Here is a 20,245-nt window from a genome sequence, read left to right on the forward strand (position 1 = left end):
TGGGTAGAACCTGGAATTTCACTCTTTAAGATCCTTAAACACATTGTTTAAAATTAAGACAGACATTTTGCATTACATGATCTAATGATACAAGTTCGAAGTCTTGAAAATAATTAATTTCTTATTAAATAATTTAAATGCTTTGTAGCCTCCCCCGCCTTTGACTACCCATATTTAAAGTGTCTATCTGCATGCATTTCCTGTCCACAGCACCATACTTCCTGTTGTCAAATTCACTGTTTTCGTTATTTTTTTTCGACTTTAAATTCCTATTACCACATTTAAAATGGAAGTTGCTCATGTGACCAGTGTACTGCCAGTCATGTGCTAGATACTTGCTTCACTTTATCCTGGGTATAGAGACAAGAAAAAGTCACTTAGTCTTTCAAGCCGGTTCCACCTTATTCAATATGATCATGGTTGATTTTCTATCTAACTCCATAGCTGTTGGATTTTGAATGGTATTGAGGGTGTTAACAACCTCAGTTCTGAAGTTGATTTGACATCAACTGAAACGTGTGGAAGAGTGTTTCAAATGCTGTCACCCTGTTTGCTTCATGTTTCCTAATTTCACACTTGACATGTCTGGTTCTAACATTTTCACCGTCTAGTCCCTGACATAAACTTTGACACTCTGTCCAACTGACGGGTTTCTCTCTATCGATCTTAACCTTTTCCTTAAAAATTCAATCTTCCAAAGTTCAGCGAGTACAGCCCAAGTTTATTTAATCACTCCCGATAATTTAACAATTAGAGTCCAGGTGGCATTCTGGTCACTCTCTCCTGCACTCCATTCACGGTGAATGCACCTTACATAAAATGTGGCACCCAGGGCTGGTCATAGTACTCCAGTTATAGCTAACAGGACGCTGACAGACAGGTGGAATGAGCAAACACAGGGACGACTAAATTCAAGGCAGAGGGATGGTATATTTTCATTACAAAGGACAAAGAAAGACAGTCCATGTGTTAAATGATGTGACTCTAAAAAGTACACAGAGAAAGAAACATGGAGGGTTTTGAGCACAAGTCAGAGGTGGCAGGACAGGTTGACAATGCCATTAAATAAACCACAGGCCTTTGGAAATCAGGATAAAATGTCAAAAATTAGGAAGGCATTCCATACTGATACAAAACATGCCTTCAGGTAAAGTGCTATGTCCATCTGGGCACTACACTTGGGAAAAGTATAGGAGGGATTTACCAGAACAGCTTGTAGGGTGAGGGGGTTTCAAATGAGTGGACAGATGGGAGAAATTGGAATTGTTTTCTTCAGAATAGAGAAGGCCAAGTGCAGATTTGTTAGAGAAGCTCAAAATCATGACGGGGTTTTGGATAGAACAAACATAACTATGAACTATGAACAAACATGAACTATATCCAACTGTCAGTCACTAATTGAGATCACAAGGTAAAAGCAGTTGACAAAAGAACCAGCAGGAACTCAAGGATTTAATTCTCAATAGTGTCGAGGGTTTGGAATGCACTGCTTGGAGTGTATTGAGTCCAGAATCAGTGGCATCTTTGAAAGTGAATTGAATAAATACTTGAAGAACAATCTTTCAGTGATGCTGGGGAAGATTGGGAGGTGGGATAAATGAATTTCTCTTTGAAGGAGTCAATAGAATGGGTCCTTTTGTCTTCTGTTACTAAAAGGCAAAAAATATTTTTCCAGCCACAAAGCTGCAGCACAGTCTCCAGAATGGGTCAGTGACTACATACCACACCACGGAAAGCTGGAGGGATCAGGCCACAGTAAATAGGAACAAAACAGCTACACAGCAATGCCTGTGTGAAGGAGAGATACATTTGTTACTTATCTTCATGACATTATCAAGTCTTCATCTTTTACAATTCAACTGAGGATGTACAAAGTTAAAAATCCCACAACACCAGGTTATAGTCCAATAGGTTTAATTGAAGCACTAGCTTTCGGAGCGCTGCTCCTTCATCAAGTGGTTGTGAAGTATAAGATGGGTAAGATGAATAAGATAAGATAAGATGGGTAACTGAGGATGGGTAAGATAGAAAATATCCAATCAAATAGGTTCCAGGATGTGGACAATCTAAAAACAGATAATAGACCCTAACAATTCTAATCATTTTACTAACAGTTTCTCAACATTAAAGTCACTTATACAAGCTCAAATTAAAATGTTAAAGTTTAAGGAATTTCTGTGCAATCACAAATGAGGTTAGAATATAAAGAAACAAACATTACGGAATGATAAGCTGCAAGGACAAGAATGGCATGCTCTAGGCACCGAGCCAGTGAGTCAGCAGGTGACATAAAAAGCCTTTCCAGTTAAACAGTGCCTGAAGGCAGGAACTCGAGGAGAATCGAGAGGGAGAGTGAAAGAATGGGGGCAGGGGGAGAATAAATGCATGATGGATTACAATGTCTTGGACCAGACCTAGACAACTTGGTAGTGTGGATGAGCAGAGGGATCTTGGTGTCCATATACACAGATCTCTGAAAGTTGCCACCCAGGTAAATAGTGCGGTGAGGAAGGCATATGGCGTACTGGCTTTTATTGGTAGAGGAATTGAGTTCCGGAGTCCTGAGGTCATGATGCAGTTGTATAAGACTCTGGTGCGGCCGCATCTGGAATATTGTGTGCAGTTTTGGTCGCCATACTATAGGAAGGATGTGGAGGCACTGGAACGGGTGCAGAGGAGGTTTACCAGGATGTTGCCTGGTATGGAAGGAAGATCGTATGAGGAAAGACTGAGACACTTGGGGCTGTTTTCATTAGAGAAAAGAAGGTTTAGGGGTGACTTGATTGAGGTGTACAAGATGATTAGGAGGTTAGATAGGGTTGACAGTGTGAACCTTTTCCCGCGTATGGAGTCGGGTATTACAAGGGGGCATAGCTTTAAATTAAGGGGGGGTAGATATAGGACTGAAGTTAGGGGTAGGTTCTTCACTCAGCGAGTCGTAAGTTCATGGAATGCCCTGCCAGTAGCAGTGGTGGACTCTCCCTCTTTATGGGCATTTAAGCGGGCATTGGATAGGTATATGGAGGATAGTGGGTTAGTATAGGTTAGGTGGGCTTGGATCGGCGCAACATCGAGGGCCAAAGGGCCTGTACTGCGCTGTATTCTTCTATGTTCTATGTTCTATAACTGTATATGAAGACCTTTTCCTTGTAACGATTTCTGTGGTTAACCGTATCCGTCCATTCAAACGTAAATGAGGGTGTCCCCATACCATGGAACCAAACCCTCAACAAGAGTACGCATCTGGAGGGGATCGAAAGGACAGTGAGAAGTGGGGCAAAGGCAGGATGTGCTTGGTATAACGTGCAAACATTCTGCACAGTCAGAAAAGTTCCCCAAAGCCCTAACACTTTCAACCTGAACATCAGCTGAGAAAAAGTAGATTGTTACCTGGACAAGTTCCTCGTTGGAAGTGAAGTCAGAGACCAGGACGTTCTGTCCATCAGACACCCGGGTGAGGGAGATGAAAAGTCTCCCACAGGCAAGTTCATGGGCATTCTTGGGAAGATTCTCCACCAAACTTTTGCGTACAATCTGCAGTAGGTTCACTAAAGGGTGGATCGGTCCAAGGAACCATCTCCTTGACAGTCTAGCAATTCGCTTGAGGCTCTGGTAGAAATGGTCTGGAACACGGTCAGAAATGGATACAAGAGTGACGGGAGTCCATGAAAGGAAAAGAATCATTCGTGACAGAACACAATAAACTCTAAAGGCTGGATTTGGGGGATTTTGCAAATCTTTCATTTGAAATAGGAAAATCATCTAGCAAAACAGTTAAGTACAAAATCGAAATGCTGGAAATCTGAAAGCAGAAAATGCGAGAAATATTCAGCAGATCTGGCCACAGATGAAAGGCAACAGACTTGAGACATTAATCCGACTCAGTCCATAGGTGCTGCCAAATCCCTGGAGCATTCCAGGATCTTAGACTAAATTCTACATTTGTGTGTTCAAATTAACTGGTGCAAAGAAAACATTGAGGTTTAATTTTGACGTAGGTCAAGTGTCCACTCGAGAGCAATAGAAGTGGGAGGATAAATATTAACTGAAACGTATGAAGTCAGAAATTATTGTGGCAGCATGCTTCCGTTCATAAATATAATCTTCTTCCTCACGTTTGCTCTTCGAGTCTGAAATGAAATTCTGACAAGTTGAAAAAGAAAGCATCACAGATAATGAGTTTTTCGGAAATAGAATGAGCCGAAAATATATCCTCAGTGAACTGACAAGACGTGAACAGAGAAAGAGAAATATAGAAAATAGCCAACAGGGGAGAAAGATAGTGAAAATAATTCAATTCACCTCCCCCTCCCCCACGACAGGAGATTGATGAAGAGGGATTGTTCACCATCAATACAGTCAGAGGGGGTATCACATGTGAGTTTGTTTCAGCACAGTGGCAGATGTGGAAATATGTTCGAGAAATTCAAAGCAGGAAGTTGCAGAAGCGGGGATGGATTTGAGAGGTGACAGTGTTGTCAGGTATTTCTTGGAGGTTAAGGGAGGATGGAAATGGGACAGTGGTAGTTTGTAGACAGAGCAGATAAGAAGTGTTTGTTTGTGGATTTGGATGACGACAGCAGATTTGATGGAGGACAGAGTCTCAATTCTGGCAGGGCAGAACATTGGAATATGATATTCCGTTCTGGTTTCCTTGCTGTAGGAAAAACGTTGTTAAACTTGAAAAGATGTTGAGAGGGTTTACAAGGATGTTATCAGGATTGGAGGCTTTGAACTATAGGGAAAGGTTGAATAGGCTGGGACTGTTTTCCCTGAAGCATCAGAGGCTGAGGGGTGACCTTATAGAGGTTTATAAAATAATGAGGGGCATGGATAGGGTGAATAGTCAAACATGAAACATGATGAACAGAGGCTCAAAGACTGGACAGGTGGGATGTTGAATGTGTCAGTGCAAGTGGCTCAGATAGGCGTTTCATTTCCATCGGTTTGACATTCGGTTTACACAGGAAGCAGGATACAAATAACAGCCTGAAGTGTTTGAACAACAGGAGACAACCTGAGCAAATATTCTGGGCAGTTTAAATGGAGAGAGAGATTTAGGGAAAAGCATGAATTCAAGAGAGAAAGGACACGATGATCTAAGGAGGACATTTTAATCACTGAGGACCAGAAAGTGCTTGGCATAAAAGATGAAGGAAGAAAGCAGTGAATATGTCATTGAGAAGCTTTGATGATTGGGGGTGTGATAGAGAACAAGAAATTTGAGAGGTGTGAAACCAGCAGCAATGCTCTGAGGTAATGAAGGAGGAGAAAGGCAGAGAGCTTCTTCAAGGAAGGCATCCTTGTAATCCCATTCCTGAGGAAGGGCATGTGCCCGAAACGTCGAATCTCCTTTTCCCTAGATGCTGTCTGACCTGCTGTGCTGTTCCAGCAATAAAGTTTCAGCTCTGAGGTAATGAAGCCCAGAGAGGGACTCATCAAACTTGGTGATAAAAGGCATGTTGCCAGGCTGCAAGGCTTCAGGAAGTGGGTCACTGGCATCACCTATTGTATCTACAGCATCCCGACCAGGCCGTGATGTTATTGACATCTCCCATTATAAATTTCCATCAAGCAAAACGCTTGTGAAGGGATATTCTAAGGGAGTTGCTGAGAGGGGTGTGATAAACTGAGAGTCCACGTTGTTAGTGTGGAGAGTAGGAATGGGAAGGGACTGGCAAGAGTGTGGTCACATGGGCTAGTGAGGATGGCAACTGTACGGTCTGGGGCAATTCTGAAGATTCTCCTCACGAGGCAGTGACGAGAGCCTCAATGAGTCTTTCAGACAGTGCCAAGAAAGACAGAGAGGAACTGTGGGGTTTGAGGAAGTAAGACTGGCACAGCAGCAGGAAATTAGGAAAACTGAGGAATCCCAAAGGTGGGGGAGTAATGAACAAAGTGCCCGAGAGGGGAGCAATAACGTCAAAAGGGAATAATGAGAAAAAAAGATCAAAGAAGTGAAAGGCTCAGATCCAGAATGAAGCCAAAACACGACAAAAATCAGGTTCAAACAACACAGAGAAAGGTTCTGAGGAAGGGTCATTGGACCCAAAATATTAACGCTGAATTCTCTTTGCAGATGCTGCCAAACCTGCTGAGCTTTTCCAGCAACTTCTGCTTTTGTTTTTGATAACCCAGAGAAAGGTTTGGAATAGATCATCCCCACTGCTAACATCCATCTTATACAGCACAGGGCAGCGCATTCAGACCATGGCTTGTGGAGAAACAAAAAGTAATCCACTTAGCTGTCACCTTCGCTGGGTTTTCCATCAGGAAGATCATGATGGAGAAGCAAACAGGAATCAGGGTTGGAATTGGGATTGTTTCCTCTCAGTTATAAAGGAAACACCCTCGGACTTCAATGATTGGAGCTGACCAACACTCTCAATGGACAGAATCAAGATTTGATCTTTAGACACAAGTCAACATGTTGTATTCTCCACTGTGTAGCTTCAATGACCAACCCAGTACCTCAGCACCATGGGACACAGTGGGTGATTACAGTGACTAGCTACACTTCTCCTGGGAGCCAAAATCATAATCAACAGGGCTACATGACAGTTATCGAGGTATACAAAGAAGGCCCTTTCGCCCATCATATCCACACCTGTCAAAATCAACCACCTAAGTATTCTAATCCTATTTTTCAGCACTAGGCCCACAGCCTTATATACTTTGGCATCACAAGTGACCATCCAAATACTTCTTCAGTGCTAAGAGAGTTTCTGCCTCTCCCACCCTTACAGGCAGCCAGTTCCTGATTCCCACCACCCTCTGGGTGAAAACATTTTTCCTGATTTGCCCTGGAAACTTCCTGCCCCTCACCTTCAATATACCTCTCCAGTCATTTATCATTGATAAATCCTTACAGTGTGGAAAGACTTATTCAACCATAAAGTCTGCACCGATCCTTCGACGATCGTCCCACCCAGATCCTAACCCTATAATCCCACATTTCCTATGGCTAATCCACCTGGCCTGGCCACCCCTTGAACCTATGGGCAATTTAACATGGCCAATCCACCTAACCTGCACATTCTGTGGGAGGAAACCCACACATACACAGGGAGAATTGCAAACTCCACACAGACAGTTGCCCAAAGCTGGAATTGAACCCTGGTCTCTGGCGCTGTGAGGCAGCAGTGCTAACCCCTGAGCCACCGTACTGTCCCTTAAATGAAGGGGAGAAGTTTCTTCCTGTCTATCCTGTGCCCCTCATAATTTTGTACATTTCAATCATATCTTCTCTCAATCTCCTCCGTTCGAAGGAAAACAACTAGGAGAGAGTGAGGACTACAGATGCTGGAGATCAGAGTCGAGAGGGTGGCACTGGAAAAGCACAGCAGGTCAGACAGCACCCGAGAAGCAGCAGAGTCAACATTTTGGACACATTTCTGATTAAAGGTTTATGCCCGATTCATCGACTCTCCTGCTCCTCAGATGCTGCCTGACTTGCTGTGCGTTTCCAGCACCACACTTTTCAACTCGAAAGAAAACCACCCCAGTCTGTCCAATCTTTCACGACAGCCAACTCTCCAGCCCTGACAACATCCTGGTAAACTGCCTCTGTCCCCTCGCCAGTGTTCCCACATCCCTGCCATCAAGTGGATGTCAATATTCTAGCTGTGCCCTAACCACAATTTTATACAGTTCCAGCATTACCTCCCTGCTCTTAAACTGGGCTAATAAAGAGAATCTCATCTGTCCGCATATATTACTGGACCAGGGTACATACACACCAAGGTCCCTCTGATCCTCCAGGCTTCCTGGGGTCCTCCCATTCATCAGGCGTTGCAGTTTGTGAGGTTTTTCTGTGTATACATTAGCTGTCACATTTTCCCTATTCTAACACTGCGCTTCAAGAGTTGTCTGTGGAGCAGCTTCGGTAAAGACTAAGATTAGACAAGGCGCTGTAGAAACTAAAGTTTCCCACAACTCTCAGGAGATCCCTTCAGTTCGCTCCAGCCCATTGCCCGAGACTCTCAGTGACCTGCTCTGTGCCACTATGGTCAGTGCTTTAGGTGAGTCGGCCCATTCAGGTAGAGGGAGCAGAGATGTTGTTCCTGCTGCAGAGATTACCGAGCTGGACAGCAGGGAGAGTGTGTTACTGACCGAGCGGGACAGCAGGGAGAGTGTGTTACTGACCGAGCTGGACGGCAGGGAGAGTGTGTTACTGACCGAGCTGGACAGCAGGGAGAGTGTGTTACTGACCGAGTGGGACAGCAGGGAGAGTGTGTTACTGACCGAGTGGGACAGCAGGGAGAGTGTGTTACTGACCGAGGTTGACAGCAGGGAGAGTGTGTTACTCACCGAGTGGGACAGCAGGGAGGGTATGTTACTGACCGAGTGGGACAGCAGGGAGAGTGTGTTACTGACCGAGTGGGACAGCAGGGAGGGTGTATTACTGACCGAGTGGGACAGCAGGGAGGGTGTGTTACTGACCGAGTGGGACAGCAGGGAGAGTGTGTTACTGACCGAGTGGGACAGCAGGGAGGGTGTATTACTGACCGAGTGGGACAGCAGGGAGGGTGTGTTACTGACCGAGCTGGACAGCAGGGAGAGTGTGTTACTGACCGAGCTGGACAGCAGGGAGAGTGTGTTACTGACCGAGCTGGACAGCAGGGAGAGTGTGTTACTGACCGAGCTGGACAGCAGGGAGAGTGTGTTATTGACCGAGTGGAACAGCAGGGAGAGTGTGTTACTGACCGAGTGGGACAGCAGGGAGAGTGTGTTACTGACCGAGTGGGACAGCAGGGAGAGTGTGTTACTGACCGAGGTTGACAGCAGGGAGAGTGTGTTACTCACCGAGTGGGACAGCAGGGAGGGTATGTTACTGACCGAGTGGGACAGCAGGGAGAGTGTGTTACTGACCGAGTGGGACAGCAGGGAGGGTGTATTACTGACCGAGTGGGACAGCAGGGAGGGTGTGTTACTGACCGAGTGGGACAGCAGGGAGAGTGTGTTACTGACCGAGTGGGACAGCAGGGAGGGTGTATTACTGACCGAGTGGGACAGCAGGGAGGGTGTGTTACTGACCGAGCTGGACAGCAGGGAGAGTGTGTTACTGACCGAGCTGGACAGCAGGGAGAGTGTGTTACTGACCGAGCTGGACAGCAGGGAGAGTGTGTTACTGACCGAGCTGGACAGCAGGGAGAGTGTGTTATTGACCGAGTGGAACAGCAGGGAGAGTGTGTTACTGACCGAGCTGGACAGCAGGGAGAGTGTGTTACTGACCGAGCTGGACAGCAGGGAGAGTGTTTTACTGACCGAGCTGGACAGCAGGGAGAGTGTGTTACTGACCGGGCTGGACAGCAGGGAGAGTGTTTTACTGACCGAGCTGGACAGCAGGGAGAGTGTTTTACTGACCGAGCTGGACAGCAGGGAGAGTGTTTTACTGACCGGGCTGGACGGCAGGGAGAGTGTGTTACTGACCGAGCTGGACAGCAGGGAGAGTGTTTTACTGACCTAGCTGGACGGCAGGGAGAGTGTGTTACTGACCGGGCTGGACAGCAGGGAGAGTGTGTTACTGACCGAGCTGGACAGCAGGGAGAGTGTGTTACTGACCGAGTGGGACAGCAGGGAGGGTGTATTACTGACCGAGCTGGACAGCAGGGAGGGTGTATTACTGACTGAGCTGGACAGCAGGGAGAGTGTGTTACTGACCGGGCTGGACAGCAGGGAGGGTGTGTTACTGACCGTGTGGGACAGCAGGGTTGGTGTGTTACTGACCGAGCTGGACGGCAGGGAGAGTGTGTTACTGACCGAGCTGGACGGCAGGGAGAGTGTGTTACTGACCGAGCTGGACAGCAGGGAGGGTGTATTACTGACCGGGCTGGACAGCAGGGAGAGTGTGTTACTGACCAAGCTGGACAGCAGGGAGGGTGTGTTACTGACCGAGCTGGACAGCAGGGAGGGTGTTTTACTGACCGAGCTGGACAGCAGGGAGGGTGTGTTACTGACCGAGCTGGACAGCAGGGAGGGTGTATTACTGACCGGGCTGGACAGCAGGGAGAGTGTGTTACTGACCGAGCTGGACAGCAGGGAGGGTGTGTTACTGACCGAGCTGGACAGCAGGGAGGGTGTGTTACTGACCGAGCTGGACAGCAGGGAGGGTGTATTACTGACCGGGCTGGACAGCAGGGAGAGTGTGTTACTGACCGAGTGGGACAGCACGGAGAGTGTGTTACTGACCGAGTGGGACAGCAGGGAGGGTGTGTTACTGACCGAGTGGGACAGCACGGAGAGTGTGTTACTGACCGAGCGGGACAGCAGGGAGGGTGTGTTACTGACCGGGCTGGACAGCAGGGAGAGTGTGTTACTGACCGAGCTGGACAGCAGGGAGAGTGTGTTACTGACCGAGCAGGACAGCAGGGAGAGTGTGTTACTGACCGAGCTGGACAGCAGGGAGTGTGTTTTACTGACCGGGCTGGACAGCAGGGAGAGTGTGTTACTGACCGGGCTGGACGGCAGGGAGAGTGTTTTACTGACCTAGCTGGACGGCAGGGAGAGTGTGTTACTGACCGGGCTGGACGGCAGGGAGAGTGTGTTACTGACCGGACTGGACAGCAGGGAGAGTGTTTTACTGACCGGGCTGGACAGCAGGGAGAGAGTGTTACTGACCGGGCTGGACAGCAGGGAGAGTGTTTTACTGACCGAGCTGGACAGCAGGGAGAGTGTTTTACTGACCGGGCTGGACGGCAGGGAGAGTGTGTTACTGACCGAGCTGGACAGCAGGGAGAGTGTTTTACTGACCTAGCTGGACGGCAGGGAGAGTGTGTTACTGACCGGGCTGGACAGCAGGGAGAGTGTGTTACTGACCGAGCTGGACAGCAGGGAGAGTGTGTTACTGACCGAGTGGGACAGCAGGGAGGGTGTATTACTGACCGAGCTGGACAGCAGGGAGAGTGTGTTACTGACTGAGCTGGACAGCAGGGAGAGTGTGTTACTGACCGGGCTGGACAGCAGGGAGGGTGTGTTACTGACCGTGTGGGACAGCAGGGTTGGTGTGTTACTGACCGAGCTGGACGGCAGGGAGAGTGTGTTACTGACCGAGCTGGACGGCAGGGAGAGTGTGTTACTGACCGAGCTGGACAGCAGGGAGGGTGTATTACTGACCGGGCTGGACAGCAGGGAGAGTGTGTTACTGACCAAGCTGGACAGCAGGGAGGGTGTGTTACTGACCGAGCTGGACAGCAGGGAGGGTGTTTTACTGACCGAGCTGGACAGCAGGGAGGGTGTGTTACTGACCGAGCTGGACAGCAGGGAGGGTGTATTACTGACCGGGCTGGACAGCAGGGAGAGTGTGTTACTGACCGAGCTGGACAGCAGGGAGGGTGTGTTACTGACCGAGCTGGACAGCAGGGAGGGTGTGTTACTGACCGAGCTGGACAGCAGGGAGGGTGTATTACTGACCGGGCTGGACAGCAGGGAGACTGTGTTACTGACCGAGTGGGACAGCACGGAGAGTGTGTTACTGACCGAGTGGGACAGCAGGGAGGGTGTGTTACTGACCGAGTGGGACAGCACGGAGAGTGTGTTACTGACCGAGCGGGACAGCAGGGAGTGTGTTTTACTGACCGGGCTGGACAGCAGGGAGAGTGTGTTACTGACCGGGCTGGACGGCAGGGAGAGTGTTTTACTGACCTAGCTGGACGGCAGGGAGAGTGTGTTACTGACCGGGCTGGACGGCAGGGAGAGTGTGTTACTGACCGGACTGGACAGCAGGGAGAGTGTTTTACTGACCGGGCTGGACAGCAGGGAGAGAGTGTTACTGACCGGGCTGGACAGCAGGGTGAGTGTTTTACTGACCGAGCTGGACAGCAGGGAGAGTGTTTTACTGACCGGGCTGGACGGCAGGGAGAGTGTGTTACTGACCGAGCTGGACAGCAGGGAGAGTGTTTTACTGACCTAGCTGGACGGCAGGGAGAGTGTGTTACTGACCGGGCTGGACAGCAGGGAGAGTGTGTTACTGACCGAGCTGGACAGCAGGGAGAGTGTGTTACTGACCGAGCTGGACAGCAGGGAGGGTGTGTTACTGACCGAGCTGGACAGCAGGGAGGGTGTGTTACTGACCGAGCTGGACAGCAGGGAGGGTGTATTACTGACCGGGCTGGACAGCAGGGAGACTGTGTTACTGACCGAGTGGGACAGCACGGAGAGTGTGTTACTGACCGAGTGGGACAGCAGGGAGGGTGTGTTACTGACCGAGTGGGACAGCACGGAGAGTGTGTTACTGACCGAGCGGGACAGCAGGGAGGGTGTGTTACTGACCGAGTGGGACAGCACGGAGAGTGTGTTACTGACCGAGTGGGACAGCAGGGAGGGTGTGTTACTGACCGAGTGGGACAGCAGGGAGAGTGTGTTACTGACCGAGCTGGACAGCAGGGAGGGTGTGTTACTGACCGAGTGGGACGGCAGGGAGAGTGTGTTACTGACCGAGTGGGACAGCAGGGAGAGTGTGTTACTGACCGAGCTGGACAGCAGGGAGGGTGTGTTACTGACCGAGTGGGACAGCAGGGAGGGTGTGTTACTGACCGAGTGGGACAGCAGGGAGGGTGTGTTACTGACCGAGTGGGACAGCAGGGAGGGTGTGTTACTGACCGAGGTTGACAGCAGGGAGAGTGTGTTACTGACCGAGTGGGACGGCAGGGTGAGAGTGTTACTGACCGAGGTTGACAGCAGGGAGAGAGTGTTACTGACCGAGTGGGACGGCAGGGAGAGTGTGTTACTGACCGAGTGGGACGGCAGGGAGAGTGTGTTACTGATCGAGTGGGACAGCAGGGAGGGTGTGTTACTGACCGAGTGGGACGGCAGGGAGAGTGTGTTACTGACCGAGTGGGACGGCAGGGAGAGTGTTTTACTGACCTAGCTGGACGGCAGGGAGAGTGTGTTACTGACCGGGCTGGACGGCAGGGAGAGTGTGTTACTGACCGGACTGGACAGCAGGGAGAGTGTTTTACTGACCGGGCTGGACAGCAGGGAGAGAGTGTTACTGACCGGGCTGGACAGCAGGGAGAGTGTTTTACTGACCGAGCTGGACAGCAGGGAGAGTGTTTTACTGACCGGGCTGGACGGCAGGGAGAGTGTGTTACTGACCGAGCTGGACAGCAGGGAGAGTGTTTTACTGACCTAGCTGGACGGCAGGGAGAGTGTGTTACTGACCGGGCTGGACAGCAGGGAGAGTGTGTTACTGACCGAGCTGGACAGCAGGGAGAGTGTGTTACTGACCGAGTGGGACGGCAGGGAGAGTGTGTTACTGATCGAGTGGGACAGCAGGGAGGGTGTGTTACTGACCGAGTGGGACGGCAGGGAGAGTGTGTTACTGACCGAGTGGGACGGCAGGGAGAGAGTGTTACTGACCGAGTGGGACGGCAGGGAGAGTGTGTTACTGACCGAGTGGGACGGCAGGGAGAGTGTGTTACTGACCGAGTGGGACAGCAGGGAGGGTGTGTTACTGACCGAGCTGGACAGCAGGGAGGGTGTGTTACTGACCGAGCTGGACAGCAGGGAGGGTGTGTTACTGACCGAGCTGGACAGCAGGGAGGGTGTATTACTGACCGAGCTGGACAGCAGGGAGAGTGTGTTACTGACCGAGCTGGACAGCAGGGAGTGTGTTTTACTGACCGGGCTGGACAGCAGGGAGAGTGTGTTACTGACCGGGCTGGACGGCAGGGAGAGTGTTTTACTGACCTAGCTGGACGGCAGGGAGAGTGTGTTACTGACCGGGCTGGACGGCAGGGAGAGTGTGTTACTGACCGGACTGGACAGCAGGGAGAGTGTTTTACTGACCGGGCTGGACAGCAGGGAGAGAGTGTTACTGACCGGGCTGGACAGCAGGGAGAGTGTTTTACTGACCGAGCTGGACAGCAGGGAGAGTGTTTTACTGACCGGGCTGGACGGCAGGGAGAGTGTGTTACTGACCGAGCTGGACAGCAGGGAGAGTGTTTTACTGACCTAGCTGGACGGCAGGGAGAGTGTGTTACTGACCGGGCTGGACAGCAGGGAGAGTGTGTTACTGACCGAGCTGGACAGCAGGGAGAGTGTGTTACTGACCGAGTGGGACAGCAGGGAGGGTGTATTACTGACCGAGCTGGACAGCAGGGAGAGTGTGTTACTGACTGAGCTGGACAGCAGGGAGAGTGTGTTACTGACCGGGCTGGACAGCAGGGAGGGTGTGTTACTGACCGTGTGGGACAGCAGGGTTGGTGTGTTACTGACCGAGCTGGACGGCAGGGAGAGTGTGTTACTGACCGAGCTGGACGGCAGGGAGAGTGTGTTACTGACCGAGCTGGACAGCAGGGAGGGTGTATTACTGACCGGGCTGGACAGCAGGGAGAGTGTGTTACTGACCAAGCTGGACAGCAGGGAGGGTGTGTTACTGACCGAGCTGGACAGCAGGGAGGGTGTTTTACTGACCGAGCTGGACAGCAGGGAGGGTGTGTTACTGACCGAGCTGGACAGCAGGGAGGGTGTGTTACTGACCGAGCTGGACAGCAGGGAGAGTGTGTTACTGACCGAGCTGGACAGCAGGGAGGGTGTGTTACTGACCGAGCTGGACAGCAGGGAGGGTGTGTTACTGACCGAGCTGGACAGCAGGGAGGGTGTATTACTGACCGGGCTGGACAGCAGGGAGACTGTGTTACTGACCGAGTGGGACAGCACGGAGAGTGTGTTACTGACCGAGTGGGACAGCAGGGAGGGTGTGTTACTGACCGAGTGGGACAGCACGGAGAGTGTGTTACTGACCGAGCGGGACAGCAGGGAGGGTGTGTTACTGACCGAGTGGGACAGCACGGAGAGTGTGTTACTGACCGAGTGGGACAGCAGGGAGGGTGTGTTACTGACCGAGTGGGACAGCAGGGAGAGTGTGTTACTGACCGAGTGGGACAGCAGGGAGAGTGTGTTACTGACCGAGCTGGACAGCAGGGAGGGTGTGTTACTGACCGAGTGGGACAGCAGGGAGGGTGTGTTACTGACCGAGTGGGACAGCAGGGAGGGTGTGTTACTGACCGAGTGGGACAGCAGGGAGGGTGTGTTACTGACCGAGCGGGACAGCAGGGAGAGTGTGTTACTGACCGAGCTGGACAGCAGGGAGAGTGTGTTACTGACCGGGCTGGACAGCAGGGAGGGTGTGTTACTGACCGAGTGGGACGGCAGGGTGAGAGTGTTACTGACCGAGGTTGACAGCAGGGAGAGTGTGTTACTGACCGGGCTGGACAGCAGGGAGAGTGTGTTACTGACCGAGCTGGACAGCAGGGAGAGTGTGTTACTGACCGGGCTGGACAGCAGGGAGGGTGTGTTACTGACCGAGTGGGACGGCAGGGTGAGAGTGTTACTGACCGAGGTTGACAGCAGGGAGGGTGTGTTACTGACCGAGTGGGACGGCAGGGAGAGTGTGTTACTGACCGGGCTGGACAGCAGGGAGAGTGTGTTACTGACCGAGTGGGACGGCAGGGAGAGTGTGTTACTGACCGAGTGGGACGGCAGGGGGAGTGTGTTACTGACCGAGTGGGACGGCAGGGAGAGTGTGTTACTGACCGAGTGGGACAGCAGGGAGAGTGTGTTACTGACCGAGTGGGACAGCAGGGAGGGTGTGTTACTGACCGAGTGGGACGGCAGGGAGAGAGTGTTACTGACCGAGTGGGACGGCAGGGAGAGTGTGTTACTGACCGAGTGGGACGGCAGGGAGAGTGTGTTACTGACCGAGTGGGACAGCAGGGAGGGTGTGTTACTGACCGAGTGGGACGGCAGGGAGAGTGTGTTACTGACCGAGTGGGACGGCAGGGAGAGTGTGTTACTGACCGAGTGGGACGGCAGGGAGAGTGTGTTACTGACCGAGCGGGACAGCAGGGAGGGTGTGTTACTGACCGAGCTGGACGGCAGGGAGAGTGTGTTACTGACCGAGCTGGACAGCAGGGAGGGTGTGTTACTGACCGAGTGGGACGGCAGGGAGAGTGTGTTACTGACCGAGTGGGACAGCAGGGAGGGTGTGTTACTGACCGAGCTGGACAGCAGGGAGGGTGTGTTACTGACCGAGCTGGACAGCAGGGAGGGTGTGTTACTGACCGAGCTGGACAGCAGGGAGAGTGTGTTACTGACCGAGCTGGACAGCAGGGAGGGTGTGTTACTGACCGAGCTGGACAGCAGGGAGGGTGTGTTACTGACCGAGCTGGACAGCAGGGAGGGTGTGTTACTGACCGAGCTGGACAGCAGGGAGGGTGTGTTACTGACCGAGCTGGACAGCAGGGAGAGTGTGTTACTGACCGAGCTGGACAGCAGGGAGGGTGTGTTACTGACCGAGCTGGACAGCAGGGAGGGTGTGTTACTGACCGAGTGGGACAGCAGGGAGGGTGTGTTACTGACCGAGTGGGACAGCAGGGAGGGTGTGTTACTGACCGAGTGGGACAGCAGGGAGGGTGTGTTACTGACCGAGTGGGACGGCAGGGAGAGTGTGTTACTGACCGAGTGGGACGGCAGGGAGAGTGTGTTACTGACCGAGTGGGACGGCAGGGAGAGTGTGTTACTGACCGAGCGGGACAGCAGGGAGGGTGTGTTACTGACCGAGCTGGACGGCAGGGAGAGTGTGTTACTGACCGAGCTGGACAGCAGGGAGGGTGTGTTACTGACCGAGTGGGACGGCAGGGAGAGTGTGTTACTGACCGAGTGGGACAGCAGGGAGGGTGTGTTACTGACCGAGCTGGACAGCAGGGAGGGTGTGTTACTGACCGAGCTGGACAGCAGGGAGGGTGTGTTACTGACCGAGCTGGACAGCAGGGAGAGTGTGTTACTGACCGAGCTGGACAGCAGGGAGGGTGTGTTACTGACCGAGCTGGACAGCAGGGAGGGTGTGTTACTGACCGAGCTGGACAGCAGGGAGGGTGTGTTACTGACCGAGCTGGACAGCAGGGAGGGTGTGTTACTGACCGAGCTGGACAGCAGGGAGAGTGTGTTACTGACCGAGCTGGACAGCAGGGAGGGTGTGTTACTGACCGAGCTGGACAGCAGGGAGGGTGTGTTACTGACCGAGTGGGACAGCAGGGAGGGTGTGTTACTGACCGAGTGGGACAGCAGGGAGGGTGTGTTACTGACCGAGCTGGACAGCAGGGAGGGTGTATTACTGACCGGGCTGGACAGCAGGGAGACTGTGTTACTGACCGAGTGGGACAGCACGGAGAGTGTGTTACTGACCGAGTGGGACAGCAGGGAGGGTGTGTTACTGACCGAGTGGGACAGCACGGAGAGTGTGTTACTGACCGAGCGGGACAGCAGGGAGGGTGTGTTACTGACCGAGTGGGACAGCACGGAGAGTGTGTTACTGACCGAGTGGGACAGCACGGAGAGTGTGTTACTGACCGAGTGGGACAGCAGGGAGAGTGTGTTACTGACCGAGTGGGACAGCAGGGAGAGTGTGTTACTGACCGAGCTGGACAGCAGGGAGGGTGTGTTACTGACCGAGTGGGACAGCAGGGAGGGTGTGTTACTGACCGAGTGGGACAGCAGGGAGGGTGTGTTACTGACCGAGTGGGACAGCAGGGAGGGTGTGTTACTGACCGAGCGGGACAGCAGGGAGAGTGTGTTACTGACCGAGCTGGACAGCAGGGAGAGTGTGTTACTGACCGGGCTGGACAGCAGGGAGGGTGTGTTACTGACCGAGTGGGACGGCAGGGTGAGAGTGTTACTGACCGAGGTTAACAGCAGGGAGAGTGTGTTACTGACCGGGCTGGACAGCAGGGAGAGTGTGTTACTGACCGAGCTGGACAGCAGGGAGAGTGTGTTACTGACCGGGCTGGACAGCAGGGAGGGTGTGTTACTGACCGAGTGGGACGGCAGGGTGAGAGTGTTACTGACCGAGGTTGACAGCAGGGAGGGTGTGTTACTGACCGAGTGGGACGGCAGGGAGAGTGTGTTACTGACCGGGCTGGACAGCAGGGAGAGTGTGTTACTGACCGAGTGGGACGGCAGGGAGAGTGTGTTACTGACCGAGTGGGACGGCAGGGGGAGTGTGTTACTGACCGAGTGGGACGGCAGGGAGAGTGTGTTACTGACCGAGTGGGACAGCAGGGAGAGTGTGTTACTGACCGAGTGGGACAGCAGGGAGGGTGTGTTACTGACCGAGTGGGACGGCAGGGAGAGAGTGTTACTGACCGAGTGGGACGGCAGGGAGAGTGTGTTACTGACCGAGTGGGACGGCAGGGAGAGTGTGTTACTGACCGAGTGGGACAGCAGGGAGGGTGTGTTACTGACCGAGTGGGACGGCAGGGAGAGTGTGTTACTGACCGAGTGGGACGGCAGGGAGAGTGTGTTACTGACCGAGTGGGACGGCAGGGAGAGTGTGTTACTGACCGAGCGGGACAGCAGGGAGGGTGTGTTACTGACCGAGCTGGACGGCAGGGAGAGTGTGTTACTGACCGAGCTGGACAGCAGGGAGGGTGTGTTACTGACCGAGTGGGACGGCAGGGAGAGTGTGTTACTGACCGAGTGGGACAGCAGGGAGGGTGTGTTACTGACCGAGCTGGACAGCAGGGAGGGTGTGTTACTGACCGAGCTGGACAGCAGGGAGGGTGTGTTACTGACCGAGCTGGACAGCAGGGAGAGTGTGTTACTGACCGAGCTGGACAGCAGGGAGGGTGTGTTACTGACCGAGCTGGACAGCAGGGAGGGTGTGTTACTGACCGAGCTGGACAGCAGGGAGGGTGTGTTACTGACCGAGCTGGACAGCAGGGAGGGTGTGTTACTGACCGAGCTGGACAGCAGGGAGAGTGTGTTACTGACCGAGCTGGACAGCAGGGAGGGTGTGTTACTGACCGAGCTGGACAGCAGGGAGGGTGTGTTACTGACCGAGTGGGACAGCAGGGAGGGTGTGTTACTGACCGAGTGGGACAGCAGGGAGGGTGTGTTACTGACCGAGTGGGACAGCAGGGAGAGAGTGTTACTGACCGGGCTGGACAGCAGGGAGAGTGTTTTACTGACCTAGCTGGACAGCAGGGAGACTGTGTTACTGACCGAGTGGGACAGCAGGGAGAGTGTGTTACTGACCGAGTGGGACAGCAGGGAGAGTGTGTTACTGACCGAGTGGGACAGCAGGGAGGGTGTGTTACTGACCGAGCGGGACAGCAGGGAGGGTGTGTTACTGACCGAGTGGGACAGCAGGGAGGGTGTGTTACTGACCGAGTGGGACAGCAGGGAGGGTGTGTTACTGACCGAGTGGGACAGCAGGGAGGGTGTGTTACTGACCGAGTGGGACAGCAGGGAGGGTGTGTTACTGACCGAGTGGGACAGCAGGGAGGGTGTGTTACTGACCGAGCTGGACAGCAGGGAGGGTGTGTTACTGACCGAGCTGGACAGCAGGGAGGGTGTGTTACTGACCGAGTGGGACAGCAGGGAGAGTGTGTTACTGACCGAGGTTGACTGCACAGACAACAGCAGCAGCGATGAGTGAGCCGCCAGATGCTCCGTACACTCTGGGCGCTGTCTCCAGCAGCTCCGGGGTGTTCTCCAGCAGACACTCGGCCGCTCCCAGGTGGTAGGTGACCAGGAACCCACTGCCAGCGAAAGACAGTGCCCGGTGCAGGCGGAGCCCCGCTGCTGGGGTCAGGGGCTGCTCCCTGGGGGGCTCCTGCCCGGCCACTGGCAGGACCAACATCCCGCTGCTCCCCGCCATTCGGCCCGGCTGCGGCAGGATGTCCCAGAGCAGGAGGCAGCTCCACTTCCCACATCCCCACCCCCGGGACCTCCCTCCAATCCCCAGTTCCTGCATCCCCGACACCCCTCCCTCCTCAGACCCCTCCCTCTGGTGGGGTGGGGTTAAATGTCCCTGGAAAACCTTCCCACCTCCCCTCTGAGTCCTGATGCCCCCTTCCCCCTGCCACTGTCCCTTTCCTCAGCCCCTGTCCCCTGTCCCCTGCCCCTGTCCCTGTCCCCTGCCCCTGTCCCCTGTCCCCTGTCCCCTGCCCCTGTCCCCTGTCCCCCGTCCCCTGTCCCTGTCCCCTGTCCCTGTCCCCTGTCCCCCGTCCCCTGTCCCCTGTCCCCTGCCCCTGTCCCCTGCCCCTGTCCCCTGCCCCTGCCCCTGTCCCCTGCCCCTGCCCCCTGCCCTTGCCCCTGTCCCCTGCCCCTGTCCCCTGCCCCAGCCCCTGTCCCCTGCCCCAGCCCCTGTCCCCTGCCCTTGCCCCGTCCCCTGCCCCGTCCCCTGTCCCCTGCCCTTGCCCCTGTCCCAGCCCCTGTCCCCTGTCCTTGCCCCTGTCCCTGC

The 20,245-nt window shown here is 53.5% G+C and overlaps 1 protein-coding gene across 5 annotated transcripts in view; it reads right to left on the bottom strand.

The window, feature by feature from the left end:
- LOC148145183 (patatin-like phospholipase domain-containing protein 2) overlaps positions 1 to 19,680 on the bottom strand; it is an 81,718-nt gene extending 62,038 nt beyond the window's left edge. For 4 of the 5 annotated variants that reach the window (XM_087973751.1, XM_087973747.1, XM_087973748.1 and 1 more), the window contains exons 1-3: positions 19,399 to 19,680; positions 3,391 to 3,623; positions 1,723 to 1,788 (exon numbers count right to left, since the gene is read on the bottom strand). In XM_087973751.1, coding sequence (XP_087829877.1) covers positions 1,723 to 1,788; positions 3,391 to 3,623; positions 19,399 to 19,660 — 561 coding nt within the window. In that variant the 5' untranslated portion in view covers positions 19,661 to 19,680. The remainder of the gene's footprint in view (positions 1 to 1,722; positions 1,789 to 3,390; positions 3,624 to 19,398) is intronic. The other variant, XM_087973749.1, reaches the window with a different exon arrangement.
- Between the last annotated feature and the right edge of the window lie 565 nt (positions 19,681 to 20,245).

This window comes from Chiloscyllium plagiosum, unplaced genomic scaffold (assembly GCF_037043375.1).
Source record: "Chiloscyllium plagiosum isolate Xiang-an unplaced genomic scaffold, Cpla_swu_hap1 HiC_scaffold_26, whole genome shotgun sequence".
NCBI lineage: Eukaryota > Metazoa > Chordata > Chondrichthyes > Orectolobiformes > Hemiscylliidae > Chiloscyllium > Chiloscyllium plagiosum.